Source organism: Pristiophorus japonicus, chromosome 4 (genome assembly GCF_044704955.1).
Source record: "Pristiophorus japonicus isolate sPriJap1 chromosome 4, sPriJap1.hap1, whole genome shotgun sequence".
In the NCBI taxonomy this organism is placed as follows: Eukaryota; Metazoa; Chordata; class Chondrichthyes; family Pristiophoridae; genus Pristiophorus; species Pristiophorus japonicus.
Window position 1 is genome coordinate 28166621 of NC_091980.1, and position 25024 is coordinate 28191644.

At 44.3% G+C, this 25024-nt stretch overlaps 1 protein-coding gene across 2 annotated transcripts in view; it reads left to right on the plus strand.

The window, feature by feature from the left end:
• Window positions 1-25024, plus strand: part of rad50 (RAD50 homolog, double strand break repair protein) — a 215150-nt gene that overhangs the window by 132890 nt on the left and 57236 nt on the right. For both annotated transcript variants that reach the window (XM_070878055.1, XM_070878056.1), the window contains exons 16-20: window positions 9921-10047; window positions 20817-21010; window positions 23346-23456; window positions 24473-24565; window positions 24654-24767. In XM_070878055.1, the coding sequence (XP_070734156.1) occupies window positions 9921-10047; window positions 20817-21010; window positions 23346-23456; window positions 24473-24565; window positions 24654-24767 (639 nt within the window). The remainder of the gene's footprint in view (window positions 1-9920; window positions 10048-20816; window positions 21011-23345; window positions 23457-24472; window positions 24566-24653; window positions 24768-25024) is intronic.

Here is a 25024-nt window from a genome sequence, read left to right on the forward strand (position 1 = left end):
TCGTAGCTTTGAAGCCATTTGGAGACCTTAATTTGGAAATTTAAATCCATGTTAAACTACCATTGGAACGCCGTTTGAATTATTGTTTTTTGATGACTTCCAAGTGTTGTCGTTCCCTTTACAATGGGTGCTGTTTGTGAGTGGTAGAGACAGGCTCCCATACACAATGTGTTTTTTTTTAAAATTCGTATCCAATCGTTCCAATTCTTTGTCAAATCACAAACGCCAGAGGTCAACCTGCACACATCAAGGATCACTCTGCGCCAATGCTCCATACACAATGTGTTGATAAGTCCCGAGTTATTGTGGGGTAATGCAGAGTTGGACGCTGTGCACTTCCTCACTCTGAAGCTGTTCTTCGCCATGTCTTGCTGATCGTTAATGGCACAGCTTTGGGAGCAGGATAGCTGCCTGTCCCTTCAGCCGGGGTGTAGTACGTAACACTGGAATCCCAGCAGGGGAAGAAAGCAATAAGGGTGAAATCCCCCCCTCAAAAAAAAATATATATGTTAATTATATATGTATGTAAATATATATATATTTATATATGCATGTATATGTGTGTGTAACGTAGTGAAATGACCCAAGGTGCTTCACAGGAGTATTATGCAATAAAATTTTGACACCAAACTGCATAAGTAGAAGTTAGCGCAGGTGACCAAAAGCTTGGTCAAAGAGGTATGTTTTAAGGAGCGTCTTGAAGGAGGAAAGAGAGGTTTAGGCAGGAAGTTCCAGAGCTTGGGCCACAGCCACCAATGGTTGACTGATTAGAATCAGGGATGCTCAAGAGGGCAGAATTAGGGGAATGCAAAAATCTCAGGGGGTTGTGGGGCTGGAAGAGATTACAGAGATAGGAGGGACGAGGCCATGGAAGGATTTGAAAACTAGAATGAGAATTTTGAAATCTAGTATAAATGTATATTATATATTCATATATAATATGATATGTTGTATATTTTTGTCATGTTTGGACATTTTTCCACAGAAAGGACTGGGAAAGGGCTTATGTTTAAATGTTGGGTTTTTAAAGCCAAGTGTACTTGCGCATTTTTTAAAAAAAACATTGAGCTGAAAGGTGGTTAATTGCTAATAGACTAAACATTGAAGCTGTTTCCCCAAAGATTTTAAGCAATTAATAAACACCATAAACTCATTGACCTGAGAGACCCTTGCTCCTGGGTGCTCGGTATGGGTTGTGTGGCACAGGCCCTTCCCTTGAATTGTGAACATGAGATGATTTTCTTTTAAACAAAACACGGATAAAAATATCCACTGATCAGTTTTTATTTAGGTGAAAGCTGTGAGGGCAAGTTTTCACCAGACTCAAACTTAGAATCCGGTCGGGCAGTTAGTGTTACAAGATGATCACTGTTGTGAAAAAGTGTGGTGCGTTCATTCTTGTATATTATGTGAAGACAAGTGCTGAAATAAGTCAGTCTTATGACCATGTTCACTTGCTGTGAAGTAAATCAGCTTAACAATTCTGATTTGGCCATGGTCTTAGCAAGTGTTTCCTCGGCCGGCCTTCGAAAAGGTTGAAAAGATACGTGTATGAAGGACACATTCCCGGTTCAGACTATTGTTGAACCCTTGCATTGCCCTTCCATACAGTCAGATATTCAGCAGTATGGGCGCACTCCTAAAGCTAAGACCCATGGATAAGAGTGACCACCACCAGGATACACAAGAGAAAATCTAAGGCAGGACTCAGAATTTGTAACGGGTTCATGTCATGCATTGTAGCAATTCCGTTAATGGGTTGTTATGGGAAGAAACAAGTATTCTGCTGCTTTTCGTTAGCAGAGGAATTTTGGGCCCATGATGCCCAACAAAAATAATTTTCTTAATGTTTCATTAAAGAGGGAGGCTCTCTAACAATACCCCTTTAATAAGTTAAAGTTTTGACAAACGGGATTAACATTAACATCTTTTCAATGTTTCCCCTCTGCCCATTTCTGTTGAGTTTTTTTTTATATTCTTTATTTAAGCTTTATTTATTCTTTACTGTTATCATCTGGTGAACCGACTCGGTTGACTTACTGCGCATGACCATGTGAGGGAGCTAAATTGACACGCATCATTGAATTGGCATGATCCGAGCCTCTTGCTTCTAACCGTACTCCCTTGCACAGTCATGCTAAGAAAATCCTCCAACATAGTTCCCTTGATGTCATCAGCACTCGCTGTTTAAACAAATACAATTTAAAAAAAAGGCTAATCAAGATGTGACCAATTTTGAAAGTTTACAGTGAGATGCTAAATTTGTCCTTGTGTAATTCATAAATACCGAATCAGTGCTGAGTTCTGAAGTGATCCTGAATCTAATTGTCTACATTATTATACGCTTAATTTTCAGGAAAATTGACCTAATATTGTCGGTGAGAGCAAAACTAGGGCCATAAATTTACGATTCATTGACCCTGCATGTAACTACATACAATTCAGTTTTCTCACTGTCAGCTTGGCTAATGTCCCCCAACTAGTTCCACATTGTTAAGGAACAAAATCTAGAAAATTAAAATGAACAATTGAATGCTTATTTTTTTAAACTGGTGATGATTTTTAAATTTAGCAAAAGCAGGTTTGAAGAGGCTGTCTGGATGGCTCCTTTGTTGTGTGGTACGGAGCATTTTAGTCCAGGGACGTTCCTGGTTTCAGCTGGGGTAATGGTGGGTATCCTACAATAGGCTCCTGTATCTTCCTGCTCACTGTCTCGTTACCCTTGGTGGAAGAACTAACTTGTGGGTGAGGGAACTTCAATACCCCATGTCAAATAACTTATTGACTCACCATCAAGGCTCGTGCGTGAACATAAGAAATAGAAGAAGTTGTAGGCCAAATAGCCCCTCGGACCTGCTCCGCCATTTAATACGATCATGGCTGATCCAATTATGGACTCGGGTCCACTTCCCTGCTCGCTCTCCATAGCCCCTTAATCCCTTATCGGTTAAGAAGCTGTCTATCTCTGTCTTAAATTTATTCAATGTCCCGGCTTCCACAGCTCTGTCAGGCAGCGAATTCCACAGATTTACAACCCTCTGAGAGAAGAAATTCCTCCTCATCTCAATTTTAAATGGGCGGCCCCTTATTCTAAGATTATTCTCCCTAGTTCTAGTCTCCCCTATCAGTGGAAACATCGTCTCTGCATCCACCCTGTCAAGCCCCCACATAATCTTACACGTTTCGGTAAGATCACCCCTCATTCTTCTGAATTACAATGAGTATCGGACCAACCTCCTCAACCTTTCCTCATAAGTCAGCCCCCTCATCTCTGGAATCAACCTAGTGAACCTTCTCTGAACTGCCTCCAAATCAAGTATATCCTTTTGTAAATATGGAAACCAAAACTGTACGCAGTATTCCAGGTGTGGCCTCACCAATAACCTGTATAACTATAGCAAGACTTCCGTGCTTTTTAAACTCCATCCCCTTTGCAATAAAAGCCAAGATTCCATTGGCCTTCCTGATCATTTGCTGTACCTGCATACTAACCTTTTGTGTTTCATGCACAAGTACCCCAGGTCCCGCTGTACTGCAGCACTTTGCAATCTTTCTCCATTTAAATTATAACTTGCTGTTTGATTTTCTCTGCCAAAGTGCATGACCTCACACTTCCAACATTATACTCCATCTGCCAAATTTTTGCCTACTCACTTAGCTTGTCTATGTCCTTTTGCAGGTTTTTTGTGTCCTCCTTACACGTTGCTTTTCCTCCCATCCTTGTATCGTCAGCAAACTTGGCTACTTTATACTCGGTCCCTTCTTCCAAGTCGTTAATATAGATTGTAAATAGTTGGGGTCCCAGCACTGATCCCTGCAGCATCCCACTAGTTACTAATTGCCAACCCGCGAATCAACCATTTATCCCGACTCTCTGTTTTCTGTTCGTTAGCCAATCTTCTATCCATGCTAATATATTATTACTCACAACCCCGTGAATTTTTATCTTGTGCAGTAACCTTTTACCTGGCACCTTGTCAAATGCCTTCTGGAAGTCTAAATACACCACATCCACTGGTTCCCCTTTAATCCACCCTGTTCATTACATCCTCAAAGAATTCCAGCAAATTTGTCAAACATGACTTCCCCTTCATAAATCCATGCAAACTCTGCCTGACCGAATTATGCTTTTCCAAATGTTCTGCTACTGCTTCTTTAATAATGACTCCAACTTTTTCCCAACCAATGATGTTAGGCTAACTGGTCTATAGTTTCTTGCTTTTTGTCTGCCTCCTTTTTTAGATAGTGGCATTACATTTGCAGTTTTCCAATCTGCTGGGACCTCCCCAGAATCCAGGGAATTTTAGTAGATTACATCCACTATCCCTGCCACTACTTCTCTGAAGACCCTAGAATGCAAGCCATCATGTCCAGGGGATTTAACTGCCTTTTGTCCCATTATCTTACTGAGTACCACCTCCATTGTGATTGTGTTAAGTTTCCCCCCCCCCCCCCCTTCACTATCCACTGTTGGGATGTTGTTCATGTCCTCTACTGTAAAGACTGATACAAAATATTTGTTCAGAATTTCTGCCATCGCCTTGTTCCCCATTACTAATTCCCCGGTCTCGTCCTCTAAGGGACCAACATTTACTTTAGCCACTCTTTTCCTTTTTTATATATCTATAGAAATTCTTGTAATCTGTTTTTATATTTCATGCTAGTTTACTTTCATAATCTATCATCCCTTAATAATTTTTTTAGTCCTTCTTTGCTGGCTTTTAAAAGCTTGCCAATCTTCTATCCTCCCACTAGTTTGGGCCGCTATGTATGCCCTTGTTTTTAATTGGATACTGACCTTTATTTCTTTAATTAGCCAGGCACTTGTGAAAGCAAAGGGTTCCCAGTGCCCATGCAGCTATATCCCAACACATCATCACCACAGGGCACTGGGAAACCTTTGCTTTCCTCCCCGGGAAAATTGGAAAGAGGAAAAAAGGCACATCCAACACTCATGGGTCTAAAAGATAACTTATTACCCTAGCCTTTTAGTATATACATTTGCTAAATGACTGATGCTAAACCTTTCAGAAATTACTGGTTAGGCCTGATACTTTAGAAAGGATGTCAATGCCTTGGAGAAGGTGCAGAGGAAACTTACTAGAATGGGACCAGGGAAGAGGGACTTCAGTTATATGGAGAGGCTAGATTGTTCTTCTTGGAGCAGATTTAAGGGGAGATTTAACAGAGGTGTTCAAAATTATATTGGGTTTTGATAAAGTAACTTTTTCCAATGATAGAAGATAACCAGTGGACAAAGATTTAAGAAAGGAAACAGGGGAAAAAAAGTTTTTTGCAGCGAGTTCTGATTTAGAATGCACGACCTGAAAGAGAATTTTTTTTTTATTCGTTCCTGGAAAGTGAGCATCGCTGGCAAGGCCAGCATTTATTGCCCATCCCTAATTGCCCTCAAGCCACCGCCTTGAACCGCTGCAGCTGTTAGGGAGGGAGTTCCAGGATTTTGATCCAGCGACGACGAAGGAATGGCGATATACTTCCAAGTCAGGATGATGTGTAACTTGGAGGTGTTGGTGTTCCCATGCACCTGCTGCCCTTGTCCTTCGTGATGGTAGAGGTCGTGGGTTTGGGAGGTGCTGCCGAAGAAGCCGTGGTGAGTTGCTGCAGTGCATCTTGTAGATGGTACGCACTGCAGCCATGGTGTGCCGGTGGTGGAGGAAGTGAATGTTGAAGGTGGTGGATGAAGTGCCAATCAAGCGGGCTGCTTTGTCCTAGATGGTGTCGAGATCCTTGAGTGTTGCTGGAGCTGCTCTCATCCAGGCAAGTGGAGAGTATTCCATCACACTCCTGACTTGTGCCTTGAAGATGGTGGAAAGGCTTTGGGGAGCCAGGAGGGGAGACATTCACTGCATACGACCCAGCCTCTTGTTGCCACAATATTTGTGTGGCTGGTCCAGTTAAGTTTCTGGATGTTGATGATGGGGGATTCGGCAATGGTAATGCAGTTGAATATCATGGGGAGGTGGTTAAACTCTCGCTTGTTGGAGATGTTCATTGCCTGGCACGAATGTTTCTTGCCACATATCAGCCCAACCTGAATGTTGTCCAGGTCTTGCTGCATGCGGGCACGGACTACTTCATTTTCTGAGGAGTTGCGAATGGCACTGAATACAGTGCAGCCATCAGTGAACACCCCCACTTCTGCATTTATAATGGAGGAAAAGTCATTAATGAAGCAGCTGAAGATGGATGGGCCTATGACACTGCCTGAGGAATTCTTGCAGTGATGTCCTGGGGCTGGGCTGATTGACCTCCAACAAGCACAACCATCTTCCTTTGTGCAAGCTATGACTCCAGCCAGTGGAGAATGTTCCCCCTGATTCCCATTGACTTCAGTTTCACTAGGGCTGTTTGATACTACACTCGGTCAAATGCTGCCTTGCTGTCCAGGGCAGTCACTCTCACCTCACCTGTGGATTCAGCTCTTTTGTCCATGTTTAGTGGGAATCCCACAAAGATTAGTGGGAAAGCGGGTTGTGTCGAGGACACAGAGAGGCTGCATAGAGATTCAGATAGGTTAAGCGAATGGGCTAAGGTTTGGCAGATGGAATACAATGTCGGAAAGTGTGAGGTCATCAACCTTGGAAAAAAAAACAGGGAAAGGGAATATTATTTGAATGGGGAGAAATGACAACATGCTGCAGTGCAGAGGGACCTGGGGGTCCTTGTGCATGAATCCCAAAAAGTTAGTTTGCAGGTACAGCAGGTAATCAGGAAGGCGAATGGAATGTTGGCCTTCACTGCGAGAGGGATGGAGTACAAAAGCAGGGAGGTCCTGCTGCAACTGTATAGGGTATTGGTGAGGCCGCACCTGGAGTACTTCGAGCAGTTTTGGTCACCTTACATAAGGAAGGATATACTAGCTTTGGAGGGGGTACAGAGACAATTCACTAGGCTGATTCCGGAGATGAGGGGGTTACCTTATGATGATAGATTTAGTAGACTGGGTCTTTACTCGTTGGAGTTCAGAAGGATGAGTGGTGATCTTATAGAAACATTTAAAATAATGAAAGGGATAGACAAGGTAGAGGCAGAGAGGTTGTTTGCACTGGTCGGGAAGACTAGAACTAGGGGGCACAGCCAATTTAAAACCGAGTTGAGAAGGAATTTCTTCTCCCAGAGGGTTGTGAATCTGTGGAATTCTCTGCCCAAGGAAGCAGTTGAGGCTAGCTCATTGAATGTATTCAAATCACAGATAGATAGATTTTTAATCAATAAGGGAATTAAGGGTTATGGGGAGCGGGCGGGTAAGTGGAGCTGAGTCCACGGCCAGATCAGCCATGATCTTGTTGAATGGCGGAGCAGGCTCGAGGGACTAGATGGCCTCCTCCTGTTCCTAATTCTTATGTTCTTATGTTTGGACCAAGGCTGTAATGAGGTCTGGAGCCGAGTGGTCCTGGCGGAACCCAAACTGAGCATCAGTGAGCAGGTTATTGGTGAGTAAGTGCCGCTTGGTAACACTGTCGCCGACACCTTCCATCACTTTGCTGATGACTGGGAGTAGACTGGGCAATAATTGGTCGGATTGGATTTGTCCTGCTTTTTGTGGACAGGATATAACTGGACAGTTTTCCACATTGTCGGGTAGATGCCAGTGCTGTAGCTGCACTGGAATAGCTTGGCTAGAGGTGCTGCTAGTTCTGGAGCACAAGTCTTCAGCATGACAGCCGGGATGTTGTCGGGGCCCATAGCATTTGCTGTATCCAGTGCGCTCAGCAGTTTCTTATTATCACGTGGAGTGAATCGAAGTGGCTGAAGACTGGTCTCTGTGATGGTGGGGACCTCGGGAAGAAATCGATATGGATCATCCACTCGGCACTTCTGGCTGAAGATGGTAGCAAAAGTTTTAGCCTTGTCTTTTGCGCTGACGTGCTGGGCTCCGCCATCATTGAAGATGGGGTATATTCCTGGAGCCTCCTCCTCCCGTTAGTTCTTTAATTGTCCACCACTGGATGTGGCAGGACTGCAGAGCTTTGACTTGAACCATTGGTTGTGGGATGGAAACATAGAAAATAGGTGCAGGAGTAGGCCATTCGGCCCTTCGAGCCCGCACCGCCATTCAATAAGATCATGGCTGATCATTCCCTCAGTACCCCTTTCCTGCTTTCTCTCCATACCCCTTGATCCCTTTAGCCGTAAGGGCCATATCCAACGAACTGGCCTCAACGACTGTCTGCGACAGGGGAATTCTAGGGCCGGGGAAAAAGGCGACCGCGCCAGGGGAATCTCGCGGCGGGGAAGCTTATGCCAAGAGCTGTCCACCCTCCTGCACAGGTACGTCTCCCCAATCTCCACGGTCATCTCTTGCTCCCTGTTGCTGGTGTTGTTGTTGTAGCTGTTGTTGTTGTTGTTGTTGTTGCAGTGCCGGCCGCCACCGCTGGGGGGGGGGGGGGCGGTGTCTCGGCGCCGCTGAGACAATGATGGTTCTTCGACTCCCGCCTCCCGCTTGACCTCCGCCGGCGGCCCGGGGCCGGCGCTCGCCTTTGCCCCGTCGCGCAGGCTCGGCCTCCGTCTCCATCTGCTCCGTCTTGATCACCGTCTGTGTCAGGGCGACCGCCGCCATGACAGTTGCTGCCGGCAGGAGGGAAGCGCTGCTTATCTCTGTTTATAGCTTGCTGCCTCTGCTGCTTAGCATGCCTGTAGTCCTGTGTTGCAGCTTCCCCAGGTTGGCACCTTATTTTTAGGTACACCTGGTGCTGCTCCTGGCATGCTCTTCTACCTTCCTCATTGAACCAGGGTTGGTCCCCTGGCTTGATGGTAATGGTAGAGTGAGGGATATGCCGGGCCATGAAGTTACAGATTGGGTGGAAATACAATTCTGCTGCTGCTGATGGCCCACAGCGCCTCATGGATGCCCAGTTTTGAGCTGCCAGATCTGTTCTGAATCTATCCCATTTAGCATGATGGTAGTGCCACACAACACGATGGAGGGTGTCCCCAGTGTGAAGACGAGCTTTCGTCTGCTTAAGGACAGTGCGGTGGTCGCTGCTATTAATGCTGTCATGGACAGATGCATCTGCAACAGGTAGATTGGTGAGGACGAGGTCAAGTAGGTTTTTCTCTCGCTGATTCTCTCACCGCCTTCCTCAGGCCCAGCCTGGCAGCTATGTCCTTCAGGGCTCGGTCAGTAGTGCTGCTACCGAGCCACTCTTGGTGATGGACATTGATGTCCCCCACCCAGAGTACATTCAGTGCTTTTCCAAGTGGAAGAGTACTGATTCATCAGCTAATGGAAGGGCGGTAGGTGGTAATCAGCAGGAGGTTTCCGTGCCCATGCTTGTCCTGAAGCCGTGTCCGGAGTCAATGTTGAAGACTTCCAGGGCCACTCCCTCCCGACTGTATACCACCCTGCTGCCACCTCGGGCGGTGGGACAGGGCATACCCAGGGATGGTGATGGAGAAGTCTGGGACATTGGCTGAAAGATATGATGCTGTCTATGCCTATGTCTTGATATCTGTAGGACAGCTCTCCCAATTTTGGCACAAGTTTCGTGAGGAGGCTACGTGTCGTGTCCGAACTCGGTTTCTTACAACTGAGTGGCTTGCCAGGCCATTTCAGACGGTCTGGAATCGCATATAGGCCAGATCAAATAATGATGGCAGATTTCCTTCCCTAAAGTACATTAATGAACCACATGGGTTTTTATAACAATCTGGTAGCTTCATGGTCACTATTACTGACACTAGCTTTTTAATTCCAGATTTATACAATTAACTGAATTTAAATTCCCCAGCTGCCGTGGTGGGATTTGAACTCAAGTTTCCGGATCATTAGTCCAGGCCTCTGGATTACTAGTCCCGTAACTTAACCACTACGCTAACACCTTCTGTGACGTATGATTCTATTACAAATGTTTATGACTGCTGACTGTGCTTCCCTGGGCTCTTTGTCATTCTGTCAGATGGAGTTGAGAGATGTTGAACGCAAGATTGCACAGCAGGAGGCCAAGCTTCTGGGAGTAGATGTGAACCGAACAATGCAGCAGGTCAATCAGGAGAAGCAAGAAATGCAGCTTCAAGTGGATACAGGTAAGGAGTGAAGATAATTGTGGAGGCACAAATGCCTGGATTTCCCTATATAGGGCCCATACCAACCAGTCAGCTCAGGTTACTTACTGACTGCAAGGAAACCCACCTCCACGCTTGCGTCTCCAAACAAACCTGCTGAGAAATCCACATGGGGTTTTTTTTGCCTGAAAAGGAGTGCACAAGTTCTCCTTACAGGGGCACGCCCACTTGCCCAAGTCTGAAGAGCTTTCGTGGAGTTTGGCAACAGCCCTAGCTTAGGCGCCTTCTAGTGTGCAGGAGCGCTGATTGAGTTTAACTCAAACTGTGCACTCCCATCACTGAGCAGTCTGTCGTTTGTCTACTTCGGACCACCCTACTCATTCGGGCATTAGCCTCCAGGGATATCTGTAGCTAACTGGCAAAAATTCCAGTCCAGAAACCAGTCTACCCTTCAGGTGACGTAAAGGAACCGGGTAGGTTGCTCAATCAATAACATTGCCCGGGAGTAGTGCAGACTTGCCTGACTCAGGTTTCAGATCAGAGTCTGTCACTTAGTTTGGACTTGATTCCAGCCTGTCATCGTCAGACATGCTATCTTGGAGCCAGCTCTCGCCAAATACAGTCCACTTGCTCTCATTCCCCCTCCTCTTCCACTCTTCCCCCCTCCCCCATAAACCCATCTTGATAGTTAGATAACTAGTCAGCCGTGACTCAGTGTCTAACACTTTCGCCTCCGAGTCAGAAGATACTGAGGGAGTACTTCAAAGGTACTTCATTAGCTGTAAAGCGCTTTGGGACGTCCTTGGGTTGTGAAAGGCACTATATAAATGCAAGTTTTTCATAAACTGGGTTTGAGCACTTACAAAGCAGACACCCGGATTTCACCGAGAGCGGCACAGTGAGTAGCACCGGTCTCTCGGAATTCGAATTAAAATGGCATCAGTATAAAATGTGGGTCAACAATTTTCAATCGGAGTAAGGGAGCCAGTCCTGCACATTTGCTACCTCTGTGAGGCTTATATAAAAGCAGAGACCAGAGAGTCTGTGGTGAAACTGAGAGCACCATATAGATGACCGTTGTTCTGAGAAATGTGTTGGTTTAATTCTGAAGGTGAAAGATGTTTTAAGTGCAATCAACAGTCACCAAATCCGTTCTGACCTGAAAGTTGAGTTTCTTCGATACCGGAAACAGGACCGGTAACTAGTGTTTGTAAATTTCCGAGCGTCAATTGATTTGTTCGACAGCGTTTAATAGCATAAGAACATAAGAAATCGGAGCAGGAGTAGGCCAGACAGCCCCTCGAGCCTGCTCCGCCATTCAATAAGATCATGGATGATCTGACCTTGGGCTCAACTCTACTTTCTTGATTGTTCCCCATTGCCCCATTGTATTTGTGTTTTATAAGGCTGGTTTATCATCGACTTAGAGGTCTCGATGCACAGCTGTTGTACACCCAGAGACGACAGTGATGTAAATTTACTAAGAGCTGCTACTGGGAAAACCCTTTATTTACACAAAGGCAAATATGAAAGCAGCTCAACAGACTGAGCTAAAAAGTGACCAGTGATCCATTCTTGGATAATCTTTTAACTCAGTCTGTTAATTGTTGCAACATATAATTCAATATTAAAAGCAGTCAAACAAAGACTGATGGTTTCATTCAGTTTCTGTTGTAAAAATGTATCCCAGTGTAGCTGGTTCAGTTGGTCATACCACATGATTCCATTCATGTCCCGCTCCAGGAATTGAGCACCTACTCTCTGCTGATACTCCGTCAGTCTTTTGAATGAGAAGTTAAATGGAAACCCCATCTGCATGGGGAGCGGAGGGGGGTTGGGGTATAAGATATCCCATGGCATTATTCTCCTAATTACGTAGCCAACATTCCTCCCTTCCATCAATACCACCAAAGCCAATTAACTAGTCATTTATCTCATAAGAACATAAGAAATAGGAACAGGAGTAGGCCATACGGCCCCTCGAGCCTGCTCCGCTATTCAATAAGATCATGGCTGATCCGATCATGGACTCGGCTCCACTTCCCCACCCGCTCTCCATAACCCCTTATCGCTCAAGAAACTCTCTTATTTCTGTCAAATTTATTCAATGTCCCAGCTTCCACAGCCTGCCGAGGCAACAAATTCCACAGATTTACAACCCTCTGAGAGAAGAAATACCTTCTCATCTCTGTTTTAAATGGGCGGCCCCTTATTCGAAGATAATGCCCCCTAGTTCGAGTCTCCCCCATCAGTGGAAACATCCTCTCTGCATCCACTTTGTCAAGCCCCCTCATAATCTTATACGTTTCAATAAGATCACCTTCTCATTCTGAATTCCAATGAGTAGAGGCCCAACCTACTCAACCTTTCCTCATAATTCAACCCCCTCATCCCTGGAATCAACCTAGTGAACCTTCTCTGAGCTGCCTCCAAAGCAAGTATATCCTTTCGTAAATATGGAAACCAAAACAGCACGCAGTATTCCAGGTGTGGCCTCAGTAATACCTTGTATAGCTGTAACAAGACTTCCCTGCTTTTATACTCCATCCCCTTCGCAATAAAGGCCAAGATACCATTGGCGTTCCTGATCACTTGCTGTACCTGCATACTATCCTTTTGTGTTTCATGCACAAGTACCCCCAGGTCCCGCTGTACTGCAGCACTTTGCAATCTTTCTCCATTTAAATAATAACTTGCTGTTTGATTTTTTTCTGCCAAAGTGCATGACCTCACACTTCCAACATTATTCTCCATCTGCCAAATTTTTGCCCACTCACTTAGCTTGTCTATATCCTTTTGCAGGTTTTTTGTGTCCTCCTCACACGTTGCTTTTCCTCCCATCCTTGTATCGTCAGCAAACTTGGCTATGTTACACTCAGTCCCTTCTTCCAAGTTGTTAATATAGATTGTAAATAGTTGGGGTCCCAGCACTGATCCCTGCAGCACCCCACTAGTTATTGGTTGCCAACCAGAGAATGAACCATTTATCCCGACTCTCTGTTTTCTGTTAGTTAGCCAATCCTCTATCCATGCTACACTGTTTGTACACTGTTGACTCTTTTCTTTGAAAAGCTTTGTGATGTTCTATGGATGGTATAGCAATGCAATTTATTTCTTTATTAGATGGAGAATTAGGAGCAGGAGTAGGCCATTCAGCCCTTGAGCTTGCTCCGCCATTCAATAAGATGATGGCTGATCTTCAACCTCAACTCCTCCTTCCCGCACTATCCCATATCGCTTGATGCTTTAATATCCAAAAATCTGTTGATCGCTGTCTTGAATATACTCAACAAGTAGGTGAAACTACGATGAATCAAGCTCCCGTTTATTGAATTGTCTTCCAAATATTTCAGCTAAATGAGATTTTACCACGCAGCATTTTTATTTAAGCAAAATTTAAATGAAAAGGCCAGATTGTTCAGCTTCTGGAGTCTAAATATACTGGGGTATTATAAAAGGTCAAATATTTGGGTTTACTTGCAACTGTACGATTTATTGCCCAGCCATTGAGATTATAGAATCATAGAATGGTTACAACACAGTAGTGGACTGTTCGGCCCGTCGAGCCTGTGCCGGCTCTCTGCAAGAGCACTTCTGGTCCCACTCCCCCGCCCTTTCCCCATAGCCCTGCAATTTTTTTTCCTTCAGGTGCTTTTTCAATTCCCTTTTGGAAACCATGATTAAGTCTGCCTCCACCACCCTTTCAGGCCGTGCATTCCAGATCATAACCATTCGATGCGTAAAAACGTTTTTCCTTATATCGCCTTTGGTTCTTCTGCCAATCACCATGAATCTGTGCCCTCTGGTTCTCGACCTGTCTGTCAATGGGAACAGTTTCTCTCTATCTGCTCTGTCTGGACCCCTCATGATTTTGGACACCACTATCAAATCTCCTCTCAATCTTCTCTGCTCCAAGGAGAACAACCCCAGCTTCTCCAGTATATCCACGCAACCGAAGTCCCTTAACCCTGAAACCATGTAAATCTTTTCTGCACTCTCTAAGGCCTTCACATCCTTCCTAAAGTGCGGTGCCCAGAATTGGACACAATTGGATACTCCAGTTGAGGCCGAACCAGTGTTTTATAAAGGTTCATCACAACTTCTTTGCTTTTGTACTCTATACCTCTATTTATAAAGCCCAGTATCCCGTATGCTTTTTTAACCGCTTTCTTAACCTACCCTGCCACCTTCAATGATTTGTGCACATATACCCCCGGGTCTCTGCTCATGCACCCACTTTTAGAATTGTACCCTTTAGTTTATATTGCCTCGCCTTGTTCTTCCTACCAAAATGTATCACTTCGCACTTTACTGCACTAAATTTAATCTGCCACGTATCCGCCTATGTCTTCCTGAAACCTATCACTATCCTCCTCACTGTTCACTATACTTCCAAGTTTTGTCTCATCTGCAAATTTTGAAATTGTGCCCTGTACACCCAAGTCCAAGTCATTAATATATATCAAGAAAAGCAGTGGTCCTTTTACAGACCCCTGGAGAACACCACTGTGTACCATCCACCAGTCCAAAAAAACAACTGTTCACCACTACTCTCTCTTTCCTGTACTTTCGGCAATTTCGTATCCATGCTGCCACTTTCCCTTTTACTCCATGGGCTTCAACATTGCTGGCAAGGCTATTATGTGGCACTTTACCAAACGCCTTTTGGAAGTTTATGCCTGTAAATTAGAGTCATTGCATGTGTTGAACAATGTAATGCTAAATAGAAAACTGAATGAAGCTCGTCATCTGTTGACCAGAGCAGATTTAATCTGCAGCCGAAATGCTGGCAGCAGATGGTATAATGTGGTGGTACTTTCCAGTAATGAGACAGCTCTAATTATGGCTTTGAATACTGATGAATGGAAATACCATCACAAGGACTGAAATTACTTCATTTTTTAAACTGAAAATTAAGTGTTTTTTTTCAGTTGTTGGATATTTTTGTTTAAATGAGGAATAATAATTGGTATTGCTGAGCCCACACAGGGTGGGGAGGGGTCAATCAATTAATTAAACATGGACTCTGGACCCATCTTTTCTTTACTTGTTCCATTACTATCTCCTTTCGCCTTGCACCATCATCCAGTTTGTCATTTAATCTCTCCTGTCTTCCTTCCACCATATCTCAGACCTTTCCTCTTGTTCTTTCTTCCCCTCCCCCCTCTGCACTTGCTTCAAACCTGTTACATCTTTAACTTTTTCCAGTCTAACAAAAGGTCTTCGACCTGAAACGTTAACTTGTTTCTCTCTCCACAGATGCTGGTTGACCTGCTGAGTATTTCCAGCATTTTCTGTTTTTTATTTCTGATTTTCAGCATCCGCAGTATTTTGCTTTGGCATTAGACACGGACAGTGGTTGAAGTGGAATGTGCACAGCTCTGTGGCCTCTGTCCTCAAATTTTGTTCATGCAATGCAACTTCTTTCCCCAATGGCAACTGAAATTCTGTTACTGATGGGAGAACAAGCTTTCATATGCGATAATTACGTAAAGAATTTTATTGCTGATTTTTTTTTTTTCAAGCACTAGCAGAAAAATTAATATACAACATATAAGCGACCTAGCAAATTTCATGACCTTTGGATATCCCATGGTATTTTTCAAATTTAATCACTGTCATAATGTAGGGAAAAACATGGCAGCCAATTTATGCCCAGCAAAGTCAAAGTATTACATAGTATTTACAGCACAGAAACTGGTCCATGCTGGTGTTTATGCGCCACACGAGCTTCCTCCCACCCATCTTCATCTACCCTCATTAACATATCCTTCTATTCATTTCTCCCTCATGTGCTTTATCTAGCTTTGCCTGAAATGTATCTATGCTATTTGCCTCAACTACTTCTTGTGGTAGCAAGTTCCACATTCTAATCACTCTGGTCTCACAAACAACAATGAGATGACAAATGACCAGCTAATCTGCTTTTAGTGGTTAGGGAATAAGTATTGACCATGACACTGGGGAAAAACTCCCCTGTTCTTCGAATAGTGTTATGGGATCTTTAACATTCATGTCAGAACTCACACATGGCCTCAGATTCATATCTCATTCACCTCTGACAATGCAGCCCTCCCTTGGTGCTGCACTGAAGTGTCAAGTTACATTATATGCTGACGTCTCTACAGTGGGGCTTTAGCGCACAACCTTCCGCCTCAGAAGCAAGAGTGCTGTGTGGGATTAGCAGGCTGATTTTGAACTAGATTAGGAATTGGTTGCATTCTGGTAGGCAGAAGATTGTTGTTCATGGCAGTTTTTCTGCGTTGGGACCGGTTGCTGGTGGCGTGCCACAGGTTCGGACTGTTCTTTACAATCTTTATTAATCATCTGGATTAAGGCATCTGGAGACCTGTCTACAAGTTTGCCGATGATGCAAAGGTTTGAGGATGGCGAAAGGACAGAGGAGTGGGACTAGCTTGAAGAGCTCTTGCAAAGAGCTGCCCTGTGCTCGACGGGCCGAATGGCCTCCTTTTGTCCTGTGTAACTATTCTATGATAGGTGCTGCCACCTTGGGCAACAAAAATAGATGACAGTTATATCTAGATGCATTGGGGAAATGGGCCTGCATCTGGAAGGTGCCATTCAATATAGATAAATCTACTCCCCTCCCCTTTCAGTATTCCAAAGCGACCGCTCCCTCCACAACACCCTGGTCCACAACTCAATCACCCCCAACACCCACTCCCCTTCCCACGGCACTTTCCCATGCAAGTGTAGGAGATGTAATATCTGTCCTTTTACCTTCTCACTTCTTATTGTCCAGCGCCCCAAACACTTCTTCCAGATGAAACTGTGATTTACTTGTACTTCTTGCAATTGAAGTATACTGTATTCGCTGCTCACTATGCGATCTCCTCTACATTGGGGAGACCAAACACCGATTGTGTGACCGTTTTTCAGAACACCCTTGTTCAGTACATAAGCATGATCCCGAGCTTCTGGTCGCCTGTTACTTTAATTCCATTCCTACTCCGACCTCTCTGTACTCGGCCTCTATATAAATGTAAGTCTTTCTTTCTTGCACTGTTGCAACGAAGCTCAATATAAGCTCAAGGAGCAGCACCTCATCTTTCAATTCGTCACTTTACGGCATTTTGGACTCAACATCGAGTTCAACAATTTCAGACCATAACCTCTGCCCCTATTATTTCAGATGGCAGCTACCGATGATTCTGCCGTCCCCATTTACACCTCTTCTAGACTCCTCTTTTGTTTCCTTACTTGTCCCATTACCATAAACTTTTATAATAAAAACAGAAATGCTGGAAATCTCAGCAGGTCAGGCAGCATCTGTGGAGAGGAAGCAGTGTTAACGTTTCGGGTCGATGACCCTCGTACCATAAACTTTTGCTTTGTACAATCATCCCTTTTATCATTTAATCACTCCTGCCTTCCATCCTATCACAGACCTTCCCTTTTGTTCTTTCCTTCCCTACCCCCTTTCCCTGCCCCTGCACTTGCTTAAAACCTGTTACACCTCTAACTTTTTCCAGTTCTGACAAAAGGTCATCAACCTGAAATGTTAACTCTTGTTTTTCTCTCTCTGCAGATGCTGCTTGACCTGCTGAGTATTTCTAGCATTTTCTGTTTTAGAAACATAGAAACATAGAAAATAGGTGCAGGAGTAGGCCATTCGGCCCTTCTAGCCTGCACCGCCATTCAATGAGTTCATGGCTGAACATTCAACTTCAGTACCCCATTCCTGCTTTCTCGCCATACCCCTTGATCCCCCTAGCAGTAAGGACCTCATCTAACTCCTTTTTGAATATATTTAGTGAATTGGCCTCAACAACTTTCTGTGGTAGAGAATTCCACAGGTTCACCACTCTCTGGGTGAAGAAGTTCCTCCGCATCTCGGTCCTAAATGGCTTACCCCTTATCCTTAGACTGTGACCCCTGGTTCTGGACTTCCCCAACATTGGGAACATTCTTCCTGCATCTAACCTGTCTAACCCCGTCAGAATTTTATATGTTTCTATGAGGTCCCCTCTCATTCTTCTGAACTCCAGTGAATACAAGCCCAGTTGATCCAGTCTTTCTTGATAGGTCAGTCCCGCCATCCCGGGAATCAGTCTGGTGAACCTTCGCTGCACTCCCTCAATAGCAAGAATGTCCTTCCTCAGGTTAGGAGACCAAAACTGTACACAATACTCCAGGTGTGGCCTCACCAATGCCCTGTACAACTGTAGCAACACCTCCCTGCCCCTGTACTCAAATCCCCTTGCTATGAAGGCCAACATGCCATTTGCTTTCTTAACCGCCTGCTGCACCTGCATGCCAACCTTCAATGACTGATGTACCATGACACCCAGGTCTCTTTGCACCTCCCCTTTTCCTAATCTGTCACCATTCAGATAATAGTCTGTCTCTCTGTTTTTACCACCAAAGTGGATAACCTCACATTTATCCACATTATACTTCATCTGCCATGCATTTGCCCACTCACCTAACCTATCCAAGTCGCTCTGCAGCCTCACAGCATCCTCCTCGCAGCTCACACTGCCACCCAACTTAGTGTCATCCGCAAACTTGGAGATACTACACTCAATCCCCTCATCTAAATCATTAATGTACAGTGTAAACAGCTGGGGCCCCAGCACAGAACCCTGCGGTACCCCACTAGTCACTGCCTGCCATTCTGAAAAGTACCCATTTACTCCTACTCTTTGCTTCCTGTCTGACAACCAGTTCTCAATCCATGTCAGTACACTACCCCCAATCCCATGTGCTCTAACTTTGCACATCAATCTCTTGTGTGGGACCTTGTCGAACGCCTTCTGAAAGTCCAAATATACCACATCAACTGGTTCTCCCTTATCCACTCTACTGGAAACATCCTCAAAAAATTCCAGAAGATTTGTCAAGCATGATTTCCCTTTCACAAATCCATGCTGACTTGGACCTATCATGTCACCTCTTTCCAAATGCACTGCTATGACATCCTTAATAATTGATTCCATCATTTTACCCACTACCGATGTCAGGCTGACCGGTCTATAATTCCCTGTTTTCTCTCTCCCTCCTTTTTTAAAAAGTGGGGTTACATTGGCTACCCTCCACTCCATAGGAACTGATCCAGAGTCAATGGAATGTTGGAAAATGACTGTCAACGCATCAGATTTCCAGCTTCTGCAGTATTTTGCTTTTGTATCAGATAAATGTAGTATTGTGCATGTGGAGTGGGATAATCGCAACCATGTGTTAAACCAAGCAAGGTTCAGAGCATAGGGCTGTTGAGCGGGAAATGGACCACGGTGTTATAGTACATGAATCTCTACAGATTCACAACCAGTGCCACGAGGCTTTGGCAAAAGCAACTAGAATATTAGGACGGTCCAACATGAAACAAAAACTACGACATTGTCCTTGTATACAAGGCCATGGTTAGGCTTCATCTAGAATACTGTATCCAGTTTTGGTCCTCTCGCATGATGGGTATGATAGATGCTCTGAAAGCGGTTCAGAGGAGGGTCTATAGACTTGTATGTAACAAAAAGGCCCATAGTTAACCATAGAGAGCTGGTGCTTTGTACTTTAGAAAAGCATAGATTTCAGCAAGATTTGATTAAGGTCTTTAAAATAACAAAGTTAAGTTCAAAAGGGAGCTGTGTGTGTTCCTGACTGACTAGCATCACAGCGTAAAAAAGGTAAGTGAGGTTTGGGGAATGTGTCACCCAGTCACTGTTGTTTCCGGGAACTGGTTTAATTACCTATCGGGGTCGGTGAAATATTTTCCAGGGTGTTTTTCCTGCTAAATTGGCTGAAGGTTTTTTCCTCTGGTTCGTCAGCTCCTAAGGAATTGCATGGCTGGCTGGTATGGGGCAGAGGGTGAAGCTGGATGAAAGGCACGGTGTTCATAAGTTGCACCGTGACTGTATGGTACAACTTGATGGACCAGCTGGTCTTTTCCTGCCTGTCATTTTCACCTTTATTATTACGAGTTACATTGGCTCCCATCCGGTAACACCTCAGTTTCAAAATTCTAATTTTTGTGTTCAAATCACTCCATGGCCTCGCCCCTCCCTACCTATAATCTCCTCCAGCCCCTACAACCCTCCAAGATCTCTGCGCTCCTCCAATTCTGGCCTCTTGCACATCTTTAATTTCCTTCGCTACACCATTGCCGGCTGCGCCTTCAGCTGCCAAGCTCTGGAACTCCCTCCCCAAACCTCTCTACGTCTCTCTCATCCTTTAAGACGCTCCTTAAAACTTACCTCTTTGACCAATTGTTTGGTCACCTGTCTTAATATCTCCTTATGTGGCTCGGTGTCAAATTTTGTTTGATAAAGCTCCTGTGACGTGCCTTGGGCGTTTTAGAAAGAAAGCAAGAAAGACTTGCATTTACATAGTGCCTTTCAAGACCACCAGATGTCTCAAAGCGCTTTACAGCCAATGAAGTACTTTTTGAAGTGTAGTCACTGTTGTAATGTAAGAAATGCAACAGCCAATTTGTGCACAGCATGCTCCCACAAACAATGTGATAATGACCAGATAATCTGTTTTTTTATGTTGATGGAGGTATAAATATTGGACCAGGACACTTTACTACGTTAAAGGCACTATATAGATACAAGTATTTATCTTCACACTGGAACTGCTTAAATGACAATTCTATGAGGTAGATGTCTGCTCTGACGACTTACTGAAAGGTGAGATTATCAAACTGAAATGTGCACTAGTTTCAAAAGGAAACTAATTTGAGTATTAATAAAGGACATTAAATTTCCAGCTCTTTGCTGGGACACGATTTTTGACATGCATTTGCTGTGATAACACTGTTTCCATTATAGTATCTAGCAAAATTGAGCTGAAGCGGAAAATGATTCAAGAGCAGCAGGAACAGATCCAGTTGCTGAAGAGCATCGTCAATGAGGTTAGAGCCGAAAAACTTCAGATTGCCAGCAATATGCAGCGACGTCAGCAACTGGAGGAGCAGAGTGCAGAATTTTCCACAGAGATTCAGTCCTTACACAGAGAAATACGAGTATGTTATTGGTTCTGTTCATATCCTTCAAGGACAAACTATTGCAACCTTAAGCTCCACATCTTTCACTTAGTTACGCTGCTATCTACACTGCATGTTCATTTACGATGCAAAGTGACTTGTCAATTTGGAAAGCAAATGGTATGTTAATTTTGGTTACAAAGGGATTAGAGTAAAGAGGTCTGACTGCAATTATACAGGAGCCACACCTGGAGTACTGTGTACAGTTCTGCTCTCCTTACCTAAGGAAAGACATACTTGCCTTAGAGGGAGTGCAACAAAAGTTCACTAGACTGGTTCCTGGGATGGGGGGATTGTCCTATGAAGAGAGATAGAGTAGACTAGGCCTATATTCCCTGTAGTTTAGAAGAATGACAGGTGATCTAATTGAAACATATAAAATACTTAAGCGGCTTGACAGGGTTAATGCTGAGATGTTTCCCCTGGCTGGGGTATCTAGAACACGGGGTCGCAGTCTCAAATTAAAGGGTCAGCCATTTAGGACTGACTTGAGGAGAAATTTCTTCATTCAAAGGGTTGTGAATCTTTGGAATTCTCTATCCTAGAGGGCTGTGGATGCTCAGTCATTGAGTATATTCAAGACAGAGGTCGATAAATTTTTGGGAACGAAGGCAATTAAGGGATATGGGGAGAGTGCGGGAAGGTGGAGTTGAGGTCGAAGATCAGCCATGATCTTGTTGAATGACGGAGCAAGCTCAAATGGCCTACTCCTGCTCCTAATTAATATGTTTGTCTGTCTCATTTTCAGCTTCTATCCTACAATGTCTTAACTGTTACAACTCTTGCACACGAGCTGGAATATTTATTCTATTGTGGGTTTTATTCATGAAAATTTAGAACTAAGTGCAATAGCAGGTGTTGCATTTTCGTGCACACAGTTGAAAATTGTAATGGAGAAAATGAGTGGAAGCTGACAGTGGGCCTGTCGCAACTGATTCTGGAGCAGCTCGAAAAGGTCCGCCGTCCCCATCTACAAATCAGCGGGAATTCAAGCATCACATGCTGTGCTAAGATCGGTTCGCAATGCATCCCCTCTGGCTGTGCAAGGCTGCGTTGGAGGCGCTCGTACTAGTTACGTTACGCCAGCCTGTTCGCCTCGCGCCCCCTCACTGATAGCATCGTCCTCACCGATAGCATCATCAGCCACCCCCCTCACCGATAGCATCGTCAATCACCCCGCCCCACCGATAGCATCATCAACCCCCTCCCCAAGTGGGGAATATCCCGTAATTTGGGAATTCTGGATCAGCCATGATCTTATTGAATGGTGGAGCAGACTCGAGGGGCCAACTGGCCTATTCCTGCTCCTATTTCTTATGAACCTTTGACCCAGATTATATATGCTGAAGTCTCTGGAGTGAGACTTGCACCCACCACCTTCTAACTCGGGTGATATTGCTGAATTTGAGTTAAGCCTGACGCTTTATAGACGAGATTGATGGGGATTGAACAATGTCTTCAGTGAAAGCAGGAGAAACTGTCAAGTTGCTATAGCACAGCCAGTGTGGTGCTTATTAAGACAGGGGTACTGAGGTGAATGATCAGCCATGATCTTATTGAATGGTGGTGCAGGCTTGAAGGGCTGAATGGCCTTACTCCTGCACCTATTTTCTATGTTTCTAGGCCAGGAAGATCCTCGGTTTGATATCTTGCATGTGTTGGTGTGTCAGGCTTCAGCATGCTGAGGAGAAAAGTCAACTTGTGTTTCATAAGAGCATAAGGACTAGGAGCATGAGTAGGCTATCTGGCCTCTTGAGCCTTCTCCACCATTCAATATCATGGCTGATCTGATCTTGGCCTCAACTCCACTTCCCTGCCCTCTCCCCATAACCCTTGACTCCTTTATCCTTTAAAAGTCTGTATCTCCACCTTAAATATATTTTTTCGTAGTCCTGATCGCTGCGGAGTGATCTACTGCAAAGTGCACATGTGCAGTCGAGCTTGACTTGTGATCCTCTTTCACCCCCCCACCCCCTGCCTCCAATAGCCCAAGTGGCCTATTGTCATTCACTGTAGAAGCTTGCATGAAGTGTGGCCAGAGGGGGCAGGGTACATGAGGTGCCTGTTGAGTTGCACCTCATTCTATTTAACTGCCTTTAGGAGATAAAAATGTGTGTCGGTGAAGAACGCAGCCTCGACTGAGAAAGCACTTTGTCAAAGTTGCACATGTTGTTACAGCAGTGAGCCTCGTTAATTGAACAGGTCCGAAATAAAACTGGCGGAATTACTACACGTGGTGTACTATCTTATCGTAATATTTGTCGCGTATGCATGAAATGTATCTCCACTTAATCCCAAGTTTGCTCTCTTGCAGGAATCTAAGGAGCAGTTATCTCCACTAGCTGCAGCTGTAGGTAAACTACAGCAAGAAAAACAGGATCTGGTGGAGAGGAAAAATACAAGCTACAAGGAGATGCAGGAAAAGGTCAGGTACAACATACTTTGTAAAGTCCTTGTCGCCCCGTTAGCGACTCCTGCTAATGGGCCTTTCGGAAAGGGGCAATTTCGGCCCCTTGATACCAAACAAGAACCATCTTTTTATAAAGGGACTCTATTTCCATGACTATGCTTTTAAATTGCTCGCAAATTTGGCAAAGTTTCTTTTTTAATCCCTGCAAGAAACCAAGATAAAGGCTGTGGCCCACAGTGCAGGATACCATTAAGGTTTGAAAAAAAATGAACGAGAAGAAAAGAACGAATGGGGTGAGTCTTGATGTAGGGAAGAGGAAGAGTGTGCAGACTGGCATGTCAGAAACAAAACCGAGGAAAGTTTAGAAAATCACTGAACACTAAAATTGACTAAAGCAACAAAGAGAAAGAAAGGCTGGCAAAGAGAGAGAAGTTGGATTAGTAGGGGAGAAAGGAATTGGCTATCAGATGGCCAGCTTTTGATTGTACCCTGCCCAGTAGTGCAAGAGAGTTCTTGGAAGAGCCACCTCAGATAATGGAATATTAATTTGGTCTTTCGGATGAGATGTTAAACTGAGGTCCTGTCTGCTCTCTCAAGTGGACGTAAAAGACCTCATGACACTATTCCGAAGAAGAGCAGGGGAGTTATCCGCGGTGTCCTGGCCAATATTTATCCCTCAATCAACACAACAAAAAAAAACAGATTATCTGGTCATTATCACATTGCTGTTTGTGGGAGCTTGTTTGTGCGCAAATTGGCTCCCGCGTTTCCTAAATTACAACAGTGATTACACTCCAAAAGTACTTCATTGGCTGTAAAGTGCTTTGAGATGTCCGATGGTCATGAAAAGCGCTTTATAAAAGCCAGTATTTTTCTTACTTTTCTTTCTTACTTTTCTCTTTCTTTTTTTCTTCCTTTCTTTCTTATTTGTCTTGCATGAACTTGTGCTTTATAGAGTGTAAGAGCACAAGAGAAAAGAAGAAGCAGAGTTTATAAATTAAAGGTGTATTCTTCATTTGTAAATCTTCCAGATAAATGAAATCAAAGAAAAATTCAAAAATATTGATGCTTACGCAAGAGAAATTGAGAGATACATCAAGGAAAGAAGAGATGAGCACAAAGAGGTAAACTGAACTGTTTACTGGTGGGCAGTAGTTACCTGGAGTTTTTTTTATTTGTTTCAATGTCTGTGTATTTCTTTTGTTTCCTAAGCAAAAAGAGTCCGAACTTCAGGATACCATAACTCAACAAAATGAAGCCGAAAAGCAACGCGAGAAGATACACAAAGATATGGAGGCTACACGAAAGGACATCGATACACAGAAAGTAAGGGAAGGATTTCAGCTCCATAAACTGACGCACATTCAAACTGCATCTGTGACAATATTGACTACTGCAGCTTGTAATTATGTAGCTCCTGTAACTTAGCAAAACCTCCCAAATTGCTTTACATGATGGGGTATGGAACCAAGCAGGAATGGGGAAAAGAGCCTGGGGGGAAACTGTCAGGAGAGCTGGTCAAAGGGTCAGGTTTTTTAAGTAGGCTTTTGAAAATGAGAGATGTAGCAAGGCAGAGCGATTTG